The sequence below is a fragment of the Cavia porcellus genome, unplaced genomic scaffold (genome assembly GCF_034190915.1).
Source record: "Cavia porcellus strain 051 isolate PalLab524CR breed Dunkin Hartley unplaced genomic scaffold, mCavPor4.1 scaffold_13, whole genome shotgun sequence".
Lineage (NCBI taxonomy): Eukaryota > Metazoa > Chordata > Mammalia > Rodentia > Caviidae > Cavia > Cavia porcellus.
Genome location: NW_026947496.1, coordinates 38765330 through 38783602, shown reverse-complemented (window position 1 = coordinate 38783602; position 18273 = coordinate 38765330). Strand labels below are relative to the sequence as shown.

General features: G+C 33.5%; 1 protein-coding gene across 20 annotated transcripts in view; it reads right to left on the bottom strand.

Moving 5' to 3' along the window:
• Zmynd11 (zinc finger MYND-type containing 11) overlaps positions 1-18273 on the bottom strand; it is a 90345-nt gene that overhangs the window by 20991 nt on the left and 51081 nt on the right. For 11 of the 20 annotated variants that reach the window (XM_013156394.3, XM_013156395.3, XM_063260110.1 and 8 more), the window contains exons 4-5: positions 13493-13537; positions 10954-11115 (exon numbers count right to left, since the gene is read on the bottom strand). The exons of 4 other annotated variants lie outside the window; for them this stretch is intronic. In XM_013156394.3, the coding sequence (XP_013011848.1) occupies positions 10954-11115; positions 13493-13537 (207 nt within the window). Of the gene's footprint in view, positions 1-10953; positions 11116-13492; positions 13538-14362; positions 14432-18273 lie in introns of all 20 variants that reach the window. 5 more of the 20 variants (XM_063260115.1, XM_063260116.1, XM_063260117.1 and 2 more) reach the window with 2 other exon arrangements.

Below are 18273 nucleotides of genomic sequence, written 5' to 3'. Positions count from 1 at the left end.
GATTTTAGTCTTTGCTGATGTACTGACAGAATAAAGTAGCATATTTTCAAAGTTCTCTTTTAATGTTATCTTGAGGTCAACTCAAGTTTCGTCCTTAAATCTTCACTTAGCAGATTAGTATAGGCTACTTAGTAGAACAAGGAGGAATATATCTCTGACTACATATGTCAAAAGAACTATGATAATGATGTTTTAAGTATTCACTAGTTCTTTTACTATATTTAGAAGCTTCAATGGTTTTGGTTATATAGAAGGAATGGCCGAAAGGAATCAGCCAAAGAGGATCATTTTATTGAAAGCTTCCATGCTCCTTGCTTATTTTTATATTTTATTTGTGGTCCAATACATCTTTTGTGGTGATAAATAAGGGACTCTATTGTTACAAAGCCCCTCTTAAGAACTTGATGCATGGATGTATCTTAGGAGGTAAGTGCACAGTGGCCCTGGCACACTGCCCTGGTACTGCACTACAGAGCAGGGCAGAATCCCTTTCCCAGACACACAGGCAGAGGTGCTTTCATGATGAACTGATGTAAACAAAACAGATGATCATTAACAGCAGAACAAACTCTCCTATAATTTGCAGGAACAAAAGTTTGCTGTGAGATGGGCATGCAGCTTGGTGGTAAGACTGTTTTCATAACATACACAACAAGTTTGACCCCCAACACCACACACACACACACACACACACACACACACACACACACACACACACACAAAAGTTTGTTGTAATTAGTTTTCTCATTTGTTAAACTTTAAGATTTCTTTCCAATACTTTCAAACATTATAGTTACAATTTAGAGACTTAGTATTTCCCGAAAGGGCATCAGACTGTTTGGCCTTCTGCCCAAAGAGGGCAGTATTGTAAGACTTCGGGGGATTTCTTGGGTTAAGCATCACAGAGCCACCCCATAGTGGTGTTTAGTTGGTGCCTGTTAGCCAAACCAAGGCATTTAGAATGGCTTGAGAGAAACTACTATAACCAATATAAATTAAAAGAGTAGTTTCTTTCTTTTCTGGGTGCGTGTGTATGTTTGGTGTTTTGAGATAGGGTCTCTCTATGTAGTTCATGCTGGTCTTGAATTGTGTAGTCTAGCTTGGACTCAAAATCACAGTGATCTTCCTGTCTCAGCTTCCCAAGTGTAGTGATTACAAGCATATACCACCACAGCTGGTTAAAAGAGTAGCTCTGAATGTAAACACTACTTTGTTTTTAAAATAACTAAACAGATACCCTGAAAACAAGATATAAAAATAACACCTCATAACGCCTGCACGTTATTTCCAATCCCATTGTACCTATTCTCCATTAAAGACCTCACTGTACAGATCAGAATCCACCAAAATAAAACCCAGTAAGTATCGGTATGTGTTCGTATCACCTGGTAGGTAGTACATGGTAAAGATATAGTCAACATCTTACTCTACAAATAAGAAAGAAATCTTCTATTGCATGACAAAGTTGTTGTGACCATTTTAAATGATAATATTACATAGCTGAAACTAGGTTGTAAATGTATGTAAGACATCTACTAAAGTAAGATATTCTTAATTTACAAATAATGAGTGCTGCCATTTTTAAGGGAAAAAAAAAAACCCATGGGAAATCTTAAGCCAGTTACAGATAATTGCTGGGCAACATCAAATCAGATGACTTTAGGAAGAAACAACAGCCAAAGCATAAATCAGGCCACCTGGCCACACTTAGTAACCTGCAGTGTTTGAGGATGAAATATACTATAGCAGCGGCTGATCCTATTGAAGTTTACCCAGAACATCAGGACTAAATGCCTTCATTGGTCTGAAATCTTCAATCTTTCCTAAAGTCACAGCTTGTCAGTAGTATAGACATTATTCTGGTAGAGCATGAACTTGTGGAAATCTCTGTCATTTCAGTAGCCTGAGTATGCCCCTCTCCCAAATGTACAATCATAAACTCAAGTGTCTTCTTAAAAGTAATGTATTTATGCTGCTGAAGTTAACCTTGTCAAAGTCCTCAAGTCTGTGATTACAAAAGGGGCTGGGGATATAACTCAGCAATGCAGCAACTTCCTGGCAAGTGCAATGTCCTGAGTTCAGTTCCCAGTATCAGGAAGACAAAACAGAAAAAAATAAGCATTTCAAACTTTCTAAGGGATTTCTAATATCTTGAAAGGGGCAGGTGGTAAATATTTTAGGTTTTGCAGCCTAAAATATTTGCAGTTGATATGTCTGTCTGTCTTTCTATTTCTTTTCTTTCCTTTGTGCCAGGGATCGACTCACTATCTGGTGCTTTCCAGGCAAGTGCTTGCGCCACTGAGCTAAATCCCTGGTCCTATGACCTGTGGTTCAACTACTTAAGTCTACTGCTGTAATGAAAAGAAGTCATAAATAATTTATATTATATAGCATAGCTGTAGCCTAATAAAGCTTTTGGATACTGAAACTTGGATTTTTGTGTTATTTTACATGTTGCAAGATTACTAGTCCTGGGCTGGGGATTTAGCTCATCAGCATAAGCATCTGCCTTGCAAGCATGCGGTCATGAGTTCAATCCCTGGTGTGTGTGTGTGTGTGGGGGGGGGGATTAAAAAAAAGATTACTAGTCTCTTTGGATAGTTCAACAATTTAAAAAGGTAAAAACCATTCTTAGGTTACAAACAGTATAAAAGCACAGGCCAACTGCTGAACTGGACTTTTTAATTTTTGTGAGTGTAGAGTCCATACTGGTCTATTTTAGTGCTTTTTGTAATGGTTTTTAACAGTATCTGGCTCATAGTATATGATTAATAATATTATACTGGCAGAATTGACAATTGTCATTAGAATTCAGTTTCATTAGCTACAATAAAAATTATTCCATGTACTTGGAATTTATAAGGGTATTAGGATTTAGGTTGTGGTGTAGCTTGGTAGAACAGCAGCTACTTAGCATGCTGCACAAGTTCCTGGGTTTGAGAGAAGGTGGGGAGAGGGTTTAATTTTCTTCCAAAAATGTGAAAGTTGCTTACACCCAAATCTGTGTTAGCATGTCCTGATCAGTGTAATTTTGCTTCTGATACATGTGCCATTTCATTACCAGATGATGGCTACATATCCATCACTGACTTCTGATCAAGTTCATGTATTTTACTAACAAGCGCAATATCATCACATCAATGGAAGTTAGCATATAACCATCTGTGATCCCTGCTGGAAATGCAAATTCCTGAGCCTCTTCCCCAGAGGCTGTCTGCAGTGAGTAGATGAAGCCTTTATTTTAAATAACCACACAAGGTTAGCTGGTACAGGTGGCCTCTGAATCTTATTTGGAAAAACTAATTTGTATATAAACCACCTATGTTACTTACTTAATTGTAGAGGTTAAACGATTAATTGTACCTGCACCTAAATTGCATATACTATTATAAAAATCAAGAAGCTCTGAAGTATGCTCTTAATTCACTAATAACATAAAAGTCACAACTAATTTTTAAGAAACCTCACCATTTCAGACTTTAAAAGTACAGCTGCTCTAGTGGAATTGATGAGTGGCCCAGTCATGCCTCCTCATGTAAACCATGGGGATACATCAATGACAATCATTTTCTAAAAATATACCTATGTTCAGTCCTTGTCACTCCAAGAAGTGACACACTGAACCCAACTTTTAGCTATTAGGACAGAGCAGTCCATCACATCTGCTGCTGATAGCAACAGGAGAAAACCTGATCTATCCACTTCTGTATATGGGACCAAACATGCTAAACACTGGACTCCACAGAGCTGCAGTCACAATCTCCCATCGCAGCCCCAGCAATATTCACATTCAATCAAGTTTCTGACAACTTTTTTAAAAACTTGATTTAAAAGAATTTTACATTTTAAAATCTTCTCTAAATTATTACAAGTATGGCTCCCTACACGTAAAAGTAAGAGGATAACTGAAATTATTAAGAATATCATCAGATGAGTTCTTGAGTATACATACTGGCAGGTGAGACTCCACTAATACTCTACTTGCTAGAGAAAAAGTTAGTCCTGTATAATTACTAATGCAGAGTTTCAAGACTTGTTCATCTATGTGAACAAAAACAACACTGACTGTTATTGCAGCTGCATCTATACTCAATTTTTTACAAGTCAATTCATTTTTTACTTTTACAAGTTAATTCTTTATTATTGAAAATCAACTACTTTTCACTGAGATCTAGAGTTCACATGCCATAAGCAGTTTTGAGGCAAACAGTCTGGAGTGATTTAACAATTAATTATTAAATTATCTACTTAAATCCATAGACCATAATACCCACAGTATTTCTAAATCTACTACATCCACTAAGAAATTCACCAAATGGCTAAAATATTATTAGCTACGGAAAGAGATGTTTGGCATTTAGTGAATTTTATTGTTCAATACTGATGGCCTTTTTAGGATAATCAAACCCTTTCATAGCTTGCTATAGGGTTTGGTTATAGGAAAAGAATGGCAACATTTTCACAGAACACAAGAATTGTGTCTATTTGTTCTCCTCTTTTACATGACACTAATCTTCAAAGAAAGAACAGGATTGGAAAGGCAAAGGTAGAATTCACCCCTCAGTGAAATTTGCATTCTTTTCAGAAAATCATTTAAATGTGTCTGTATCAAGTCACAAATCCTTAGCTTACAGAGGTTTTATACAGCTAATGACACCTGTCTAGCATTCTCCTACCATTCAATCCTTCCCTGTGCACTGTACATTTCAGAGACAATAAAAGAAAAATGTGTGCACTTTGTACATATTTTCCGTTCACTGGAAATTCTAAATGGGCTTTAGTATCTAGATTAAGTACTAAGCATCATGCTATAGCAAGCAGTTCAACTATTTTTTTTTTTTTTTGTCTTTTTCATTTTTATCGGTACCAGGGATCGAACTCACGACTGCCTGCTTGCAAGGCAGGCGCTTATGCCGCTGAGCTAAATCCCCAGCCCCAACCAGTTCAACTATTATCTCCATAATTCCTTAAGGTACAATTAAAAATAAAATTCTTACAAGTCAATAGGAGATTCATTACGAAGAACAAATATACTTATCTCACACTCATCCAAGCCTTTCTTGCCACATCATTAAAATCCTCATGGATTCAATATACAAAGTATGTGAAATGTTTTTTTCCCTGCTAGGGTGAATGGGTAGTTTAATACAGATTGGGTAACAATACACAGGATTTTACAGTTTTATGTCCTAGATCCAAGTTTTAAAATTGTCTAACCTTTATGAGCCTTCCCACTGCTTTTTCCTTGGCTAAGCCAGGGAACAACAAAATTGCTTCATAGAAAGTAGTTGGGGTTCAGACATGATCTTCTAAAATTAACTTTACTTTGGTTTGTATAAAAATGACATGACCCAGCTGTATGTAAACATAAAAATATTTCATTATTGTTATCATTACCCACATTAAAAAATTAACACTTCTAATTCTATTTTACTTAAAATCCAATCTGTATTCCTTAATGTTTTAAATGTAAAGGTACTTATTTTGCAGGGTAAGAACAGTAATAAATCCCCACATTAGCAGAGGAAAACTGACCAGAAAGTATAAGTTGTTGTTTCATTGTAGATACATAATAAGAATTTTATGTTTAAGATATTTTTATTTATCATTTGGTCCTATTCTGTTCTGAACATCAAATGAGCATTTGCTCTTTTTTTTAAACTAGAAAAAATGTACTGCCTACATATACCCAAAGCAGAAGTAAATTTTGACCTCTAGTTTCAAGGCATAGCTTTACTCATGATTTCATCCTTAACTCGACAATACAAAGTCACAGTGCAGATGCTTCCAATTCAGCTCACTTTTAACTAAATGAGCACTGCCAAATCAGTATGCACCAACTGATACAACTGTAGGTTTAATCTAAAACGGGAGTCTTAGTTGATTAGTAGTTAAGTTCACTTCATTTGTCCAGTGGATGTACTATTTCATTTTTGGAGGAATGGGTACACAGGGCTGTGCATCCAACTTAAAAGTTAATTTTATAGATTTCTATGAACCTATTTTTAAAATATCCCTTCCTGCAAAATGTATATCTTCATTCTAAATATTTTAAGAAGAAGCTGCAGAAGCAGGGGTTTTAGACATACCACCTATGGAAGCCCCACGGATTGTAGCTCTCTCTTCCTTAAGTTATCACAGTCATCTCAGAGCGGGGTATTCACTTACTGTCACTGCTGTCAAGTGCCACAAATATGGGACATCTTTTCATTACACATTCTATGCATTTCAAAATTATTAGTAAAATTATCCCACATTCATTCTTCTTTGTATCCTTATAGTCTCTTATATTTCTTTGTTTTACTAACGGGCTAAATTAATTCATCATACAATTACATGCTAACATAAAATCTGTGATCCTTAAACATAGAAAAATACTATCTGAAACATTTGGGGAAGGTGAATATTTTCTAGTTATTAAAGATACATTGGAATAATTTGGCCCTACCTATTATGCTACTTGATCTTTTGAGCCTTAAATCGATTCTTTCATTTAAAAGTCACATGGCATGTAAAGTGACCCAGAATTTGTTAGATGACATAAAAAATGGTAGTAGATTCAAGTGAAGGCAATAACATGAATGTCTAACTCCCTTAAGTAATGAAAACAAAATTCTTTTAAACAAGGAGCACGAACACATTAAGATGGAAGAAATAGGGGCTTACTTTCAAACTCTACCTCCATTGTTCACTTGGACAGTGCCAATTGCTTTGTCTAAACAACATGCATTTAACTTGTTTTGTGTTAGATCTAAAGCAAATGCAACACTATTAGATACTATGTCTACCAATCTGTGTAGTATTTGTGACTCAATCTGCTGTGCACACTCGGAAAAGGGCAGGAAATTCTTTTGGAGCACTTCTGCATAATGACGATGCTTGATGGGGAGAAAAATGCTAGGATATTCTCATGGGGTAAGCTATTTCCATTTTACACTGAAAGATGCTTCTCCTGGGGTATTACAGATATTTGGAATGTAAATGTTCTATAATGATACTGTTTATCATGATGGTCACAAACCACATCTGTTAAGTTGAAACTCTGCTCTTTAGTCTACAAGCCACATTCTACAGCTCATCAGACATGCAAGGCAAGTGGCTATTACTGGGCAATGCAAAGACCATTTCCATTACCACAGAAAAAGCTGTTGGAAGGCACTACACTAAAAGGCAATGTAGTGCCACCCTAGCAGGTAGTTGTGGAGTTTCTTGCCTTGCCTATGTACTAAAAAGAAAAGCTCAAAGTTATTACTCAAATGGGATCACAGTTTTCACCCACAGGCTGTGGGCAGCCAAGTGTGCAGTGTACACACACTCATTAACACACATACATATGCACATACACACCTGCCTATAACCATCCCATCCAAATGATTTTGTGATTTGGAAACTATGTATAAAAATCAAGCAAATTTGAAATGAGGTGTTTATTTTTATGTTATCAAATTGGCTAAAAAAAACTGAAAAATAGTTTCCTGTGCTGTGGAGGTAAATAGGTATCATATTTTGAAGGACAAATGGCTAATATTTACTAAAAATTTAAATGTCCACATTCTTTAAATATAAGAATTCTATTTCAATTAACTTATCAAAAATGATCAGATGGAGCTACATATATATAAACTTCCTTTCTTTTTTAAAAATAAAACGTGCTATGCTATGTTTTAAAGGTATTTCCTTTAAAAATTTAAAAGTAGTTTTCAAAAAGAGATGTGATTTTCTGTTTTTTTTTTTTTCTGGAAAGTTTATGCTCATGTCAGAAAAATACAATTCAAATAAAAGGCTGGGGATATAACTTGGCAGCACAATGCCTGCCTGGCAAGCGCAAGGTCCTGAGTTTTATTCCCAGTATCAAAAAAAAAACCCATTCAAATAAGACAAAACAGAAACTTCAGTTTCACACTGACCTAAATAATAAGACTCTTCTTTAGGAATTAAAAATGGAACTAGATTTTTAAAAGCAATATGAATGTTACATTTGACAAAATTTTCAATACGGAATGGCGGAAAATTACATAATTTGCATTACTGGGGAACTGATTAAAACAAATTATGCTAACCCTTTTAAATTGTGAAAAATATTTAAAAAAGACTTCTAGAGTATTGTTGGCTGCAAAAAATTATCTATATCCAGTGATACAGCAATACAGATACAAATACAAATTGATGCACCTGTAATACACAAGCACAGGGGTAAGTCTTAAGAATATTTGCCTACCATGTGGCAGTTTCTGGGAATTTTGTTTTACTTGTTCTTTTTTACATTATTTGAAATTTTTATATTAATTTTAAAAAAATATTAACTCTCTTAAGAGTTTTCAGTAACAAATGTGTGAGACTGGACATCATGCAGACTCTCTCAAAGCAAAAGCTAATCAGATACTCATAGCTTCTCTTCAATAATAAACTGCTGTGTCTTTAAAGTTTATATTTTAGAAAGGAAGATATTACAAAGTATTTCATTCTCAAAGTATTTCAGAAATATTCATGCATATGAGATGAACCTTCTTGAGTTCAATCAAATCTGGGAACAACAATGGGACAAAACCATTCTCAGTGACCCTTTTCAAAACTGCATGAGAAAAGCAGTTGTATGAACACAAGTTTTCTGATGATTACAAATATTAGAAAAGTACTTACTTTAAATTTTAGATAGTAGTGATTAAATTCCATTTCCTACTTCTACTTGTATTGCAATTTAGTTCTGGCATCTTATCCTCAAAATTTCTTATTAGTATAAAAAGAGAAAATTTTCTGACTTGGAACTGTACTTCTTGAGCTTTAATCTTATATAGTCAAAGTTCTCCTAGCTGAAGAAAATTTAAATCTGGTCAGTCATGCTTTTGTTAGGTTACTAAATTGAATAATAATTAATTGAATTTTTGGCACCTTAAAAAAAGTCAAATCAACCAAAAACTTAGATATTTAGAATTCCGTTAGAATTTCAAGGTCATTATTACTTTTTCTCCAATGAAAGAAATTATTAGCACTTATCTTTCTCCTGTACATAACTGTCAGAATAAAATAATAGATTCTCACAGACAGCTTTTTCTTTGGAAATTTTAAAACTCAAGGTCAAACTGCTCACATTCAACTTCCAAAACAGGCTTTTAAGTCTTACTGCAGAATAGTTCATAGGCTATAAAGTAAATGAATAATTCAAGAATCTGTGTAGACTTGCAGCGTCATTTCAGTAAGCACAACTGGACTCTTAAATCATAAAAATATCTAGAACTTAAAAAGGCAAAAAGCAAGCCTAGAGAGAAAAGAACAGGATAGGGTGAGCATGTTTCTGTGTTAGCCAACAACATTGTGAATTTTTCTTGTTTCATTTCATCAGAAAATAGCAAATACATATAGAAAATGAAATCAGACTTGATAGTGAATTCTGGATGTATAACATACATGTACATACTCTTAATAACATAAAATATCTACAGTAAAATTTAACTCCTCAAAAATTCGTATTTTTACTTAAATTCTTCACTATGACAATAAGAGCTAGACATTAAATTATGAAAAAGCTATGGTTATAAAGACACAAGAATACCTGGAACTAGCGTTCTGAATTCCTACATCTGTTCTGATTCTCGGTTTGACCAATGCCACTGCACCTTTTTTATGGTCTTGTATTTTTTACCTCAGTACTCTTATTTTTGAAATCTTATAAAGTATTAGCTTTAACGTGAAAACAGGAGACACGTATTTGCTTTTAAAATGTATACTCTAAATCAGTAAGTACAAATATTAATTCAGCTCCTTTGCTCAAAATGTGACTACTCAGACCACTGCTTACATTCATTTTGCAGACCTCAAAGACGTCTACATTTTGAAATTTGATACTGATATACTACTGAGACTTATAAATTTGTCATTAGTTTATCATTATCATATAGATTGGAAATTTACCATTATTTACCTTGCATTTAGGTGTCTAACTGATATGTCACCATTTAACATTTTTTTGTGTTATCTCCACTGTCTTGGTCTGCCTATTAACTATGTACAGTAGTGCTGGTAAGATTAAGTAGACTTATGTAACATGTAACATAAAACCAGTTAATAACAAATTTGTTCATCAAGCTGGCAGGAAATTTTTGACTAACTATAAAGGGAAAAGTTGCAAAAACAAAACTTTTTAGAAGATGAACATTTAAATTACTGAAATATTATAAAACATATTCACAAATTGAAATCATGAGTAGCCTGCACAATTTGCATGGTTCCAAATAAGTATTTTAATAATAGCAAATACAAAATAATAGAGGTTTCAACCAACTCTGTACTCATCTCCATCAATGTCAAATTTAATGTAGTATTTCATCAACACACATCACTCATAAGCACAGACATACTACATTCTACAGCCAACAATCAGCATGTATACTCTTCAGTGAGGAAAAAGAATGGAAATAATTGTGGAAAGTATCTATTTTTCCTATCAGGTAATTCACTTGAGTTTAAATAAAGGAATTAGACTTCTTCCCATCCCTCTACCCACCAAATACAATGTAAGCAAAAATTAAGGTAACATCACATGGATATAAAACGGGAAGCAGATAATGAATGTGACCAACAATGTGCCTTTTACTAGTGTGCTAAGTAGCATAAACTGTGCAGTTCATTAGAAAATAATTAGTGAACAAAGCTTAATATGGTATAGTGCTTCATATTCCATTAAAGTCACCACATAATCTAGAGATAGGTATACAGGAAGAGAGTATACTTTTATGTAATTAAAACTTTCTAAAATCCACACCCTGAAATATGATAGATGTTCTGTGATGCCCATTTTACGAGTGCCGTGTTAACGTATCATCATTTCAGTAGATTACCCCCACCCTCCAGTGCTTTATCCATTCACCTGGCAAGACCACCTGGAATACCTTTGTGAAGCTATTATTCATTTATTTCCACCCTTTGACCAGCACATGAAAGCTCATAGGTACTCACCCTGCAAACTGGGCACTGCCAGTGACTACTGCTGTCTCTAAGCCTGAACTCATCAGACAAACACTTGGAATGATACACACGAAAACACAGGTCACATATCAACACCTCTCCAGGCAAATGGCATTCAAAACAATACCAGTCATGATTTTCTGTTTCCCAGTCCTACAAAAAATACAAAATAATTTCGTATGACATTTTGTCAATATCTGCAATGTCTAAGAACAAAATCGACACTAAACTCCATCAGAAATTAGGCATTATAAACAGTTTTTGACATTTACTGTGATAAAACAAGAGGGAAAATACCTAGAAATTTACCTCTTTAAATTTTAAATTCTTCCCTAAACAGTATGAACACTCAGAAGTGCCTTAAGGTGATCTGATAGCAAACCAGTCCAAAATGAAACATATTCAAAGCCATTCCCAGTTCTGTAGTATTATCTTTCATTTTTAAAATATAATCTAAGGATTCCTTTTCCGTTATTGAGTACCCCAAACCAATGTGTAACTTCAAATAAATAAACCTCCGCTTTGTTTTATTTTTTAAATTTTATATAATATACAGAAGTACTTTACACACTGTGGGAGCAGAATAGCAACACGTGATGATGCTTTTTATTCTTTATCTTTGAATTTGGAGAAGTAAACTGAACATGTGAAACTAAAAGGTTTAATCATATTGTCCAAAGGAGAATACCATAGAAAAGAAAAAGGAGGTAGGCTCATTTCCTGATGTGGGTATTCTAGAAATAAATGAATATGACTGCAGGAACACAGGCATTCCTTAACCTTCTTTTATAGATGTTTTAACCAAATGAACAAAAGGAAAACCTACAGTTAGCATAATCAAGCCCACTTCTAGTCAGAACCTTAATATTCCACATTTGGGCTTCATTTTATCTTTTGATAAGTCATTATCTACACTGTTTCCAAAGTTGAGCAGTTTTTTTTCTCATTTTCTTGAATGTCACTACTCTCAATAAAATGGCTTCTATATCTCACTGATTTCTTTAGAAACTAAGTTCAAGTGTTCTGCCTGACCATATTTGAGCGTTACTATCCAGTCTTTCAAAGGAAAAAAAAAAAAAAAGGTAGAGAATCACTAATGTTACAGTGTCATCACTAGGGTACACTAGTAAAATCTGCATAAATGTAAACTTTTTGGTTTGTTTAACAAATTGCTTTTCACTGACCAAAACAGTGAAAATGTATAAGCACTTTTTTTAGTTATTTGCTGCAATATGTACATGCTTTGTGAAATAACTTCAGTGGGACTACAATCATAAAATATTGAATATGAAAAATTCTGTGCATGGTAGAAAACAAGCTACTACATCCACAAAGTTTGACCCAGTGGTAACACATCAATGTAACAGATGTGTGTGATGCTTAACTATATTAAAACAAAACTCATTAGTGTAATCTATTTTATATATCTCATTTGCATGCTGCAATTTGGATACTCTAATTGATGCATCAAAAATTTTCCAACATAAATTAAGTTTCAGTGGAGATAAGACACCTTGTTCTTTTTTTTTTTTTGGTACCAGGGATCAAACTCATGACCTCATGCTTGCCCAGCAGGCACTTATGCCACTGAACTAAACCCCCAGCCCACCTTGTTCTATTTTGAATTAACAGAATTCTTTCCAAAACAAAAGAATTTCAGAATATTTTCCCTGTAGCTATTTACAAACATGCTAAAGGATGTTGCTGGCTTATATCAGAAACTGGTTTAATCATCTGAACTTCTTTATATTGCCCCATCCTCAAGTGATGGTCAAGATGGTAAATATTACTTGAATTAACAATGGAAGGAAGAGCATAGCCCTGGCCTCCTCACAATAGCTCCCGCTTCCTTTCATTCCTTCCCTGCACTATCCAACTATGAAATGAAGATAGCATGAACCTGTCTTTGAGACTTAGTTTTTCATAAAAGTACTATTTTAATAAAATAAAATTAGAGGAACACTTGATTATATGTTAATTAACTCTGTTCCAAAGAAAGTATGTGCTGGGCAAGGCAATGCTGTTCATTCTTTTAATCATGGCAGTAGCTGTTGAGAATATTTAAAACATGCGAAGTCAGATTCAAGATTTATTACATTCTGAATCCAGGAAAATTTTTCTGAGGTAAAGCGATATATGTGTGTTTGTTATAAGCCAAGGAGCCTACAATTTGTCTTTTAATAAACACAAATCATTTTGACTAACATTCAATTGTATGTGACAATACACTAAGCTTGCATTTTCATTGGATTCCACCAGATGTCATCAGCTACTCTAGATACAGCCTCATTATAAGAGTATATGTGAGGTACTGCTTCAGAACAAGAAAGCTTTAAAAAGGCAAACCTACTAGCACAATATTCAAAACTAGAAGCAATGTAAAGACAGTATGATTTTAACAAGCTAGTCTAGCAAGAGTTAACTAAGCTAACCTAAATTGAAGTAGAAATGTATTACCAAAAAAAAAAAAAAAAAAAAAAAAAAAAAAGAAGTAGAATTAAAGTAAAGTAACAGTGCAAAATTAGTTCACCTTGTTTGAGGTTGCTGTCCTGGAGAAAGGCTGCATACTGTAGGCCTTTCAAAATAAAAACAAAATAATCTTGGTCTCTCTACTACAATTTTGCTCAATATCAGGTAATACACAGGGCTAAAGTGATTTCATACATTGTTAAACTATTGCTTTATACTTTATACTATTTTTCAGATAATATTAACTGATTACCAATGTGCTAATCATTAATGAAAAGACAGCATGCAAAATTAATAGTCATTATTAGTTGTAGAGGAAACTTTTTACACTAACACAGAAGCTACAAATGGACATAGAGTACATCTTTCTTTGGGAATTCATGTGCCATGAAACCTACCATGATGATTGAAAAATATTTAATTCACCACATATTAATGCCACCACATATCTGTATAATACCATGAATGGATGTCTTACTGATCTAAAAGAGATTTATATTACTTTTTTCTTCTAAATTAGAACAATGAATGTGAATGTGGTGAACTCAATACCTCGCCATAGTATGAAATTTATACAGGCTGTCCTCAGAACCTAGTAGGAAAAGTTCCACCATCTAGCAGCAGCCTATTGATCTAAGTTTCTATCACCACATAGCATTTGATTAAGATTCTAGAGTCAGACTGGTTCAAATCCTGGCCCCGGCACTCACGGCTGTGTAATGTTGGGCAGAATGCTTAGTTAGCTCCTCTGTCATTTTCTATCTGTAAAATGAACAGTGATAGTACCTAGGTTATAGAGTTTTTGTAAGAATCAAATGAGTTCATATGTATATGATACTTTTAGAAGAGCGTGCAGCACTCAGGAAACAATGTTTTTATCTATTTAGTGCACAAAACAGGAACTAAGCCACAAAATGAATGACATGCTTACAATTACAGATATGTGCACATTTCTTTTCCAAGCACTTTAAATTCGTTAGTCTATCTGATTTTCACATTTCTGTAAGATAAGTAGAACAAGGAATATTATTAACCACAATTTAGGTCATAAAAATAAAGCGCAGAAAGCTGTTCAGCTATGTAACAAGGGAGGTGCATGAAGAACTGCTGGAATAAGAAATTCCATATTATAAACCTCTTCAGTAATTCAAAAGAAATTTTAACCTTTAAAATAATTTCCTATTTCTATTTAATGAGCAGATAAACATTTTACTGCCAAGTATGAGTACATGATATACTTTAATGTAGATATAATATAAAATTAATTCTCTACAATTCTAAATTTAATTTTATTAGAAAACTTAGTTATTCATTTAAAGGTGATAATTTTGTCACAGATTTCTGATAATTTTAAATGTAATTTTTAAAGTAAAAATATTACACCTCAGCAACAGAGAAGTCAGACACAAGGACAACGAACAACAATGAAAAAGAACTCATACGTACACTCAATCAACCAATCAAAACAAGCTGAAAAAACTATATGGGATAGAATGACCCAAAATTATACTTTTGAGTAAAATGGAAATTTTTTACTAAAGCAAGAATGATTTCTGAGGGCAGAGGATATAGCTTAGCAGCACAGAGCCTGCTTGGCAAAAGCAAAGTCCTGAGTTCAATTCCCATCACCAAAAACAAATCAACAAAAAGAATGATGCCTGAGTGTAACTATATTTGTGTTTAAATTCACACAGAATTATAGCATAATTGGTTTACAATTAATTCATGATTAACAATGCTTAATACTTTACTTAGAAAGTAAATATTTATATAACTATGATTGGGAATGGACATGTGTAAAGACTGTAGAGTTCTATATATAATTAACACAAAGCAGGTAATATATTTCACATTTAAAAATCAACAGCATTCAAAGGCATCAAATTCTGCACGTAAGGTAAAACATATGACACAGCATTGATGACAAATATGACAAGGCAAAAACTGAAACAGTTTTTAAAAAATTCTTACTTTATCATGCCATATTTTATGAAAAAGGGCTAGCATCATTTACTTTGAATTTAGCAGGCCTCAACTAACGTTTTTCTTAAGAACAAAGCATGGGAGCCACTTTTTTCCATGGCTTCCTTTGATGTTACTTCAAAAAATAAGCCCATAAATTGCAATCCTATCTCTTATCTAAAAGATGTGAGCTTAGGTAAATTTCCAAAGAAATACACACCAAGATTTCTTTGAGAGTGGCCATTTTAAGTTAATAGTAAATGCAAAAAAAGTATCTAGTCCTCCTTTAAATTAGGATTGAAGCCCATTTATCTATTGTATAATTTGTTGTTCTCCTTGAGAAATCACAAAATATATATTATTAATTATCCCTTTAAAATATTTAAAACTTTAAAAAAATCAGGAAAAGCAAAAATACTGAATATTACCCTTTCGCTTGAAAACGTATCTCTCAAGACTATGAGCAGTATGAGATTATGTTTAGTCAGTACAAACTTTTCTCATACTTGTGAAAATACTCAAATTAAAGCAAGACATATGGCTAGGGCCTAAATTCATGTTTGCAATTACTTTTTATTCATAAGCAGCAAAACATACTGGTAGGAGTCTAGCCAAAAATGTAAGCTGTGGTCCCTAAACTGATGCATAAGAAATGAGGCCCTGAGTCTAAAATTTGGCAGGCATGTAAAGACAGAAGTTATTTTATAAGCAACATCTTTTTAAAAATTTTTAATCATTCTCAACATTGGTGACAAAATTATTTAATGTCAGAAAAAAAGTCACCTGTCAAATAATAGTATAGCTTTGTGCAAAGGACCATAAATCAGAAGTCACCAAATAAATAATATTAACTGCTTCAGTTTCAAAATGCATACTTGACTTGTTTTTCTGCAAATGACCCATAACTCAAGGTTACCTGCATTCTTATATTACATTAAATAGTTTAGTAGGACCTTCAGATCTTCAGTGAGCACCTTGTGTTAAAAGGTTAACTTATAAACATTAACTAATACTTGAAACAAAAACAGTTAATCAATTACAAACTTCACTCTAACCAATGGCAAGATTCTATCTAAGAAATGTATTTTAAATTGTAAACATATAGCAGGTGAAACACTGTGAAAAAATATGGATTAAATGTAGCCATTCATGTATATTTCTTCAGATCAAGTAGCAATGAAGCCATTTATAAACCTCTGAGAACATGCAGCATTTCTTAAAAAAAAAAAAAAAAAGAAAAAAGTCTTGATAAAATATTGAAGAGTCAGACATCACAAAGTTCCTTCTATGCCCCAATTTACTGGCCTTTTAATAGTATAATGTCAAAAGCTATGAAAACTACCTTTTAAGTGAATTATTTAGACCTGTGAGTGAATGTTAATGATATACCAGTGTGGAAGTTTGAGGTTACAATAAAAAGTTTACAAGGGTATTTCTTAAGCTCAGCAAGTTAGCCTTTAATAATCGAGCTGGTACCTACACCTTTGTTTATTGACTAAAAGTTAAATAAAGCAGTGAAAATGGGAATAGCCCCATTTTTAATGATTATCTTTTCATTCTACCATCTCAAATTAAAGTCACTATGAATATGCTTACATCCCTTGCTAATTTTATACTAGTTTTTGCAAATGAATTATCACTTACATTGAGGACTGTAAATGGTGTTGAGATCAGCTTCATAAAATGTCTAAAAAGTCATTTCCTTCTAGTAGGAAGTATTTCAGCACTATGGGAATCTCTCTTGATTTATAATGCACAGGATTAATATACATGCTTCATCAGAGACAATATACAATATGTACATATTATATCCTCTCATAGTTAAGTTTTTACTTTAAATGATTGCTGGAAGTAATCAAAATAATATTCAAGATATGCTTGTTTTTCAATTGTTTCAAATTTTTAAAAAATGAAGCACTAGAAAAAAGGCAGCAGAGAAGGTATAAAAAGTTAACACAAATAAATTCTTTCACTTTTGAGTTCCAGTAACTTTAGTCATGTAGCAGAGAGAAAATTATATGCTTGTCTTTGCAGATAAATAGAAGCCAGTATCTCCTAATCATAGTATCTCCTAATCAAAGTATCATAGGAATATGACTAAGGTGACTTACCAAGACAAACTTTCTTTCCCATCTGATTTTTACTATTACTATTTTTTATAGGAAACAGAAGGAAAATAAGAGGAGCATTGCACTTTGAATTGGTTTAAGAATAACTAAAACATTGCCTATCTTCTTTTCCTGAGTCACTTAGGTTGACTTGACTTTTTCTTTCAGTTAGAAAGTCAACAAGATGAAAAATAATGCATCTTTAAATTTAAAAACAAGTTTTTAGAGCTATCAAAATGATTCATACTATACACACAATAGTAAACTGTAACAGAGGGTCCCATAGCCAAATGCTATCATGTCATAACAGTTTCTAGCCCACAGAATGTCTTTGTGCAAATCAGAGAAGGTGACCCCTCCCTAGTATCTACTCTTGTCAAATACTCACTTTATTAAAGAAGAACATTATAAGACATGTGACTGGCAATGTCTATGATGTGTCATGTGTCTATGATGTGAGTGGTGGTTCGCAACATAGGTCCAGCCTTCACGCACGGGCAACACATTGAATACACTGCACCAAGCTGGACAGTTCTATGCCAAGGGTGACACAGTCCTGTGTCCTTCTAGTTGTATTAGGGAATGAGGACTGAAGCACACAGGCAGTCGCTGGGCAGGCAGGTGGTACACCCATACACATTTCATTACTTCATATTAAAAAATTCAGTATTCTAAAGAAACATTTCTCTTTTTTAAGATTTATGTTTAAGGATACAGGAAAGTAAAAAGACCTTGAAGAGTAGTTGCCCAGATGGTTAGGAAACTTGGGTGC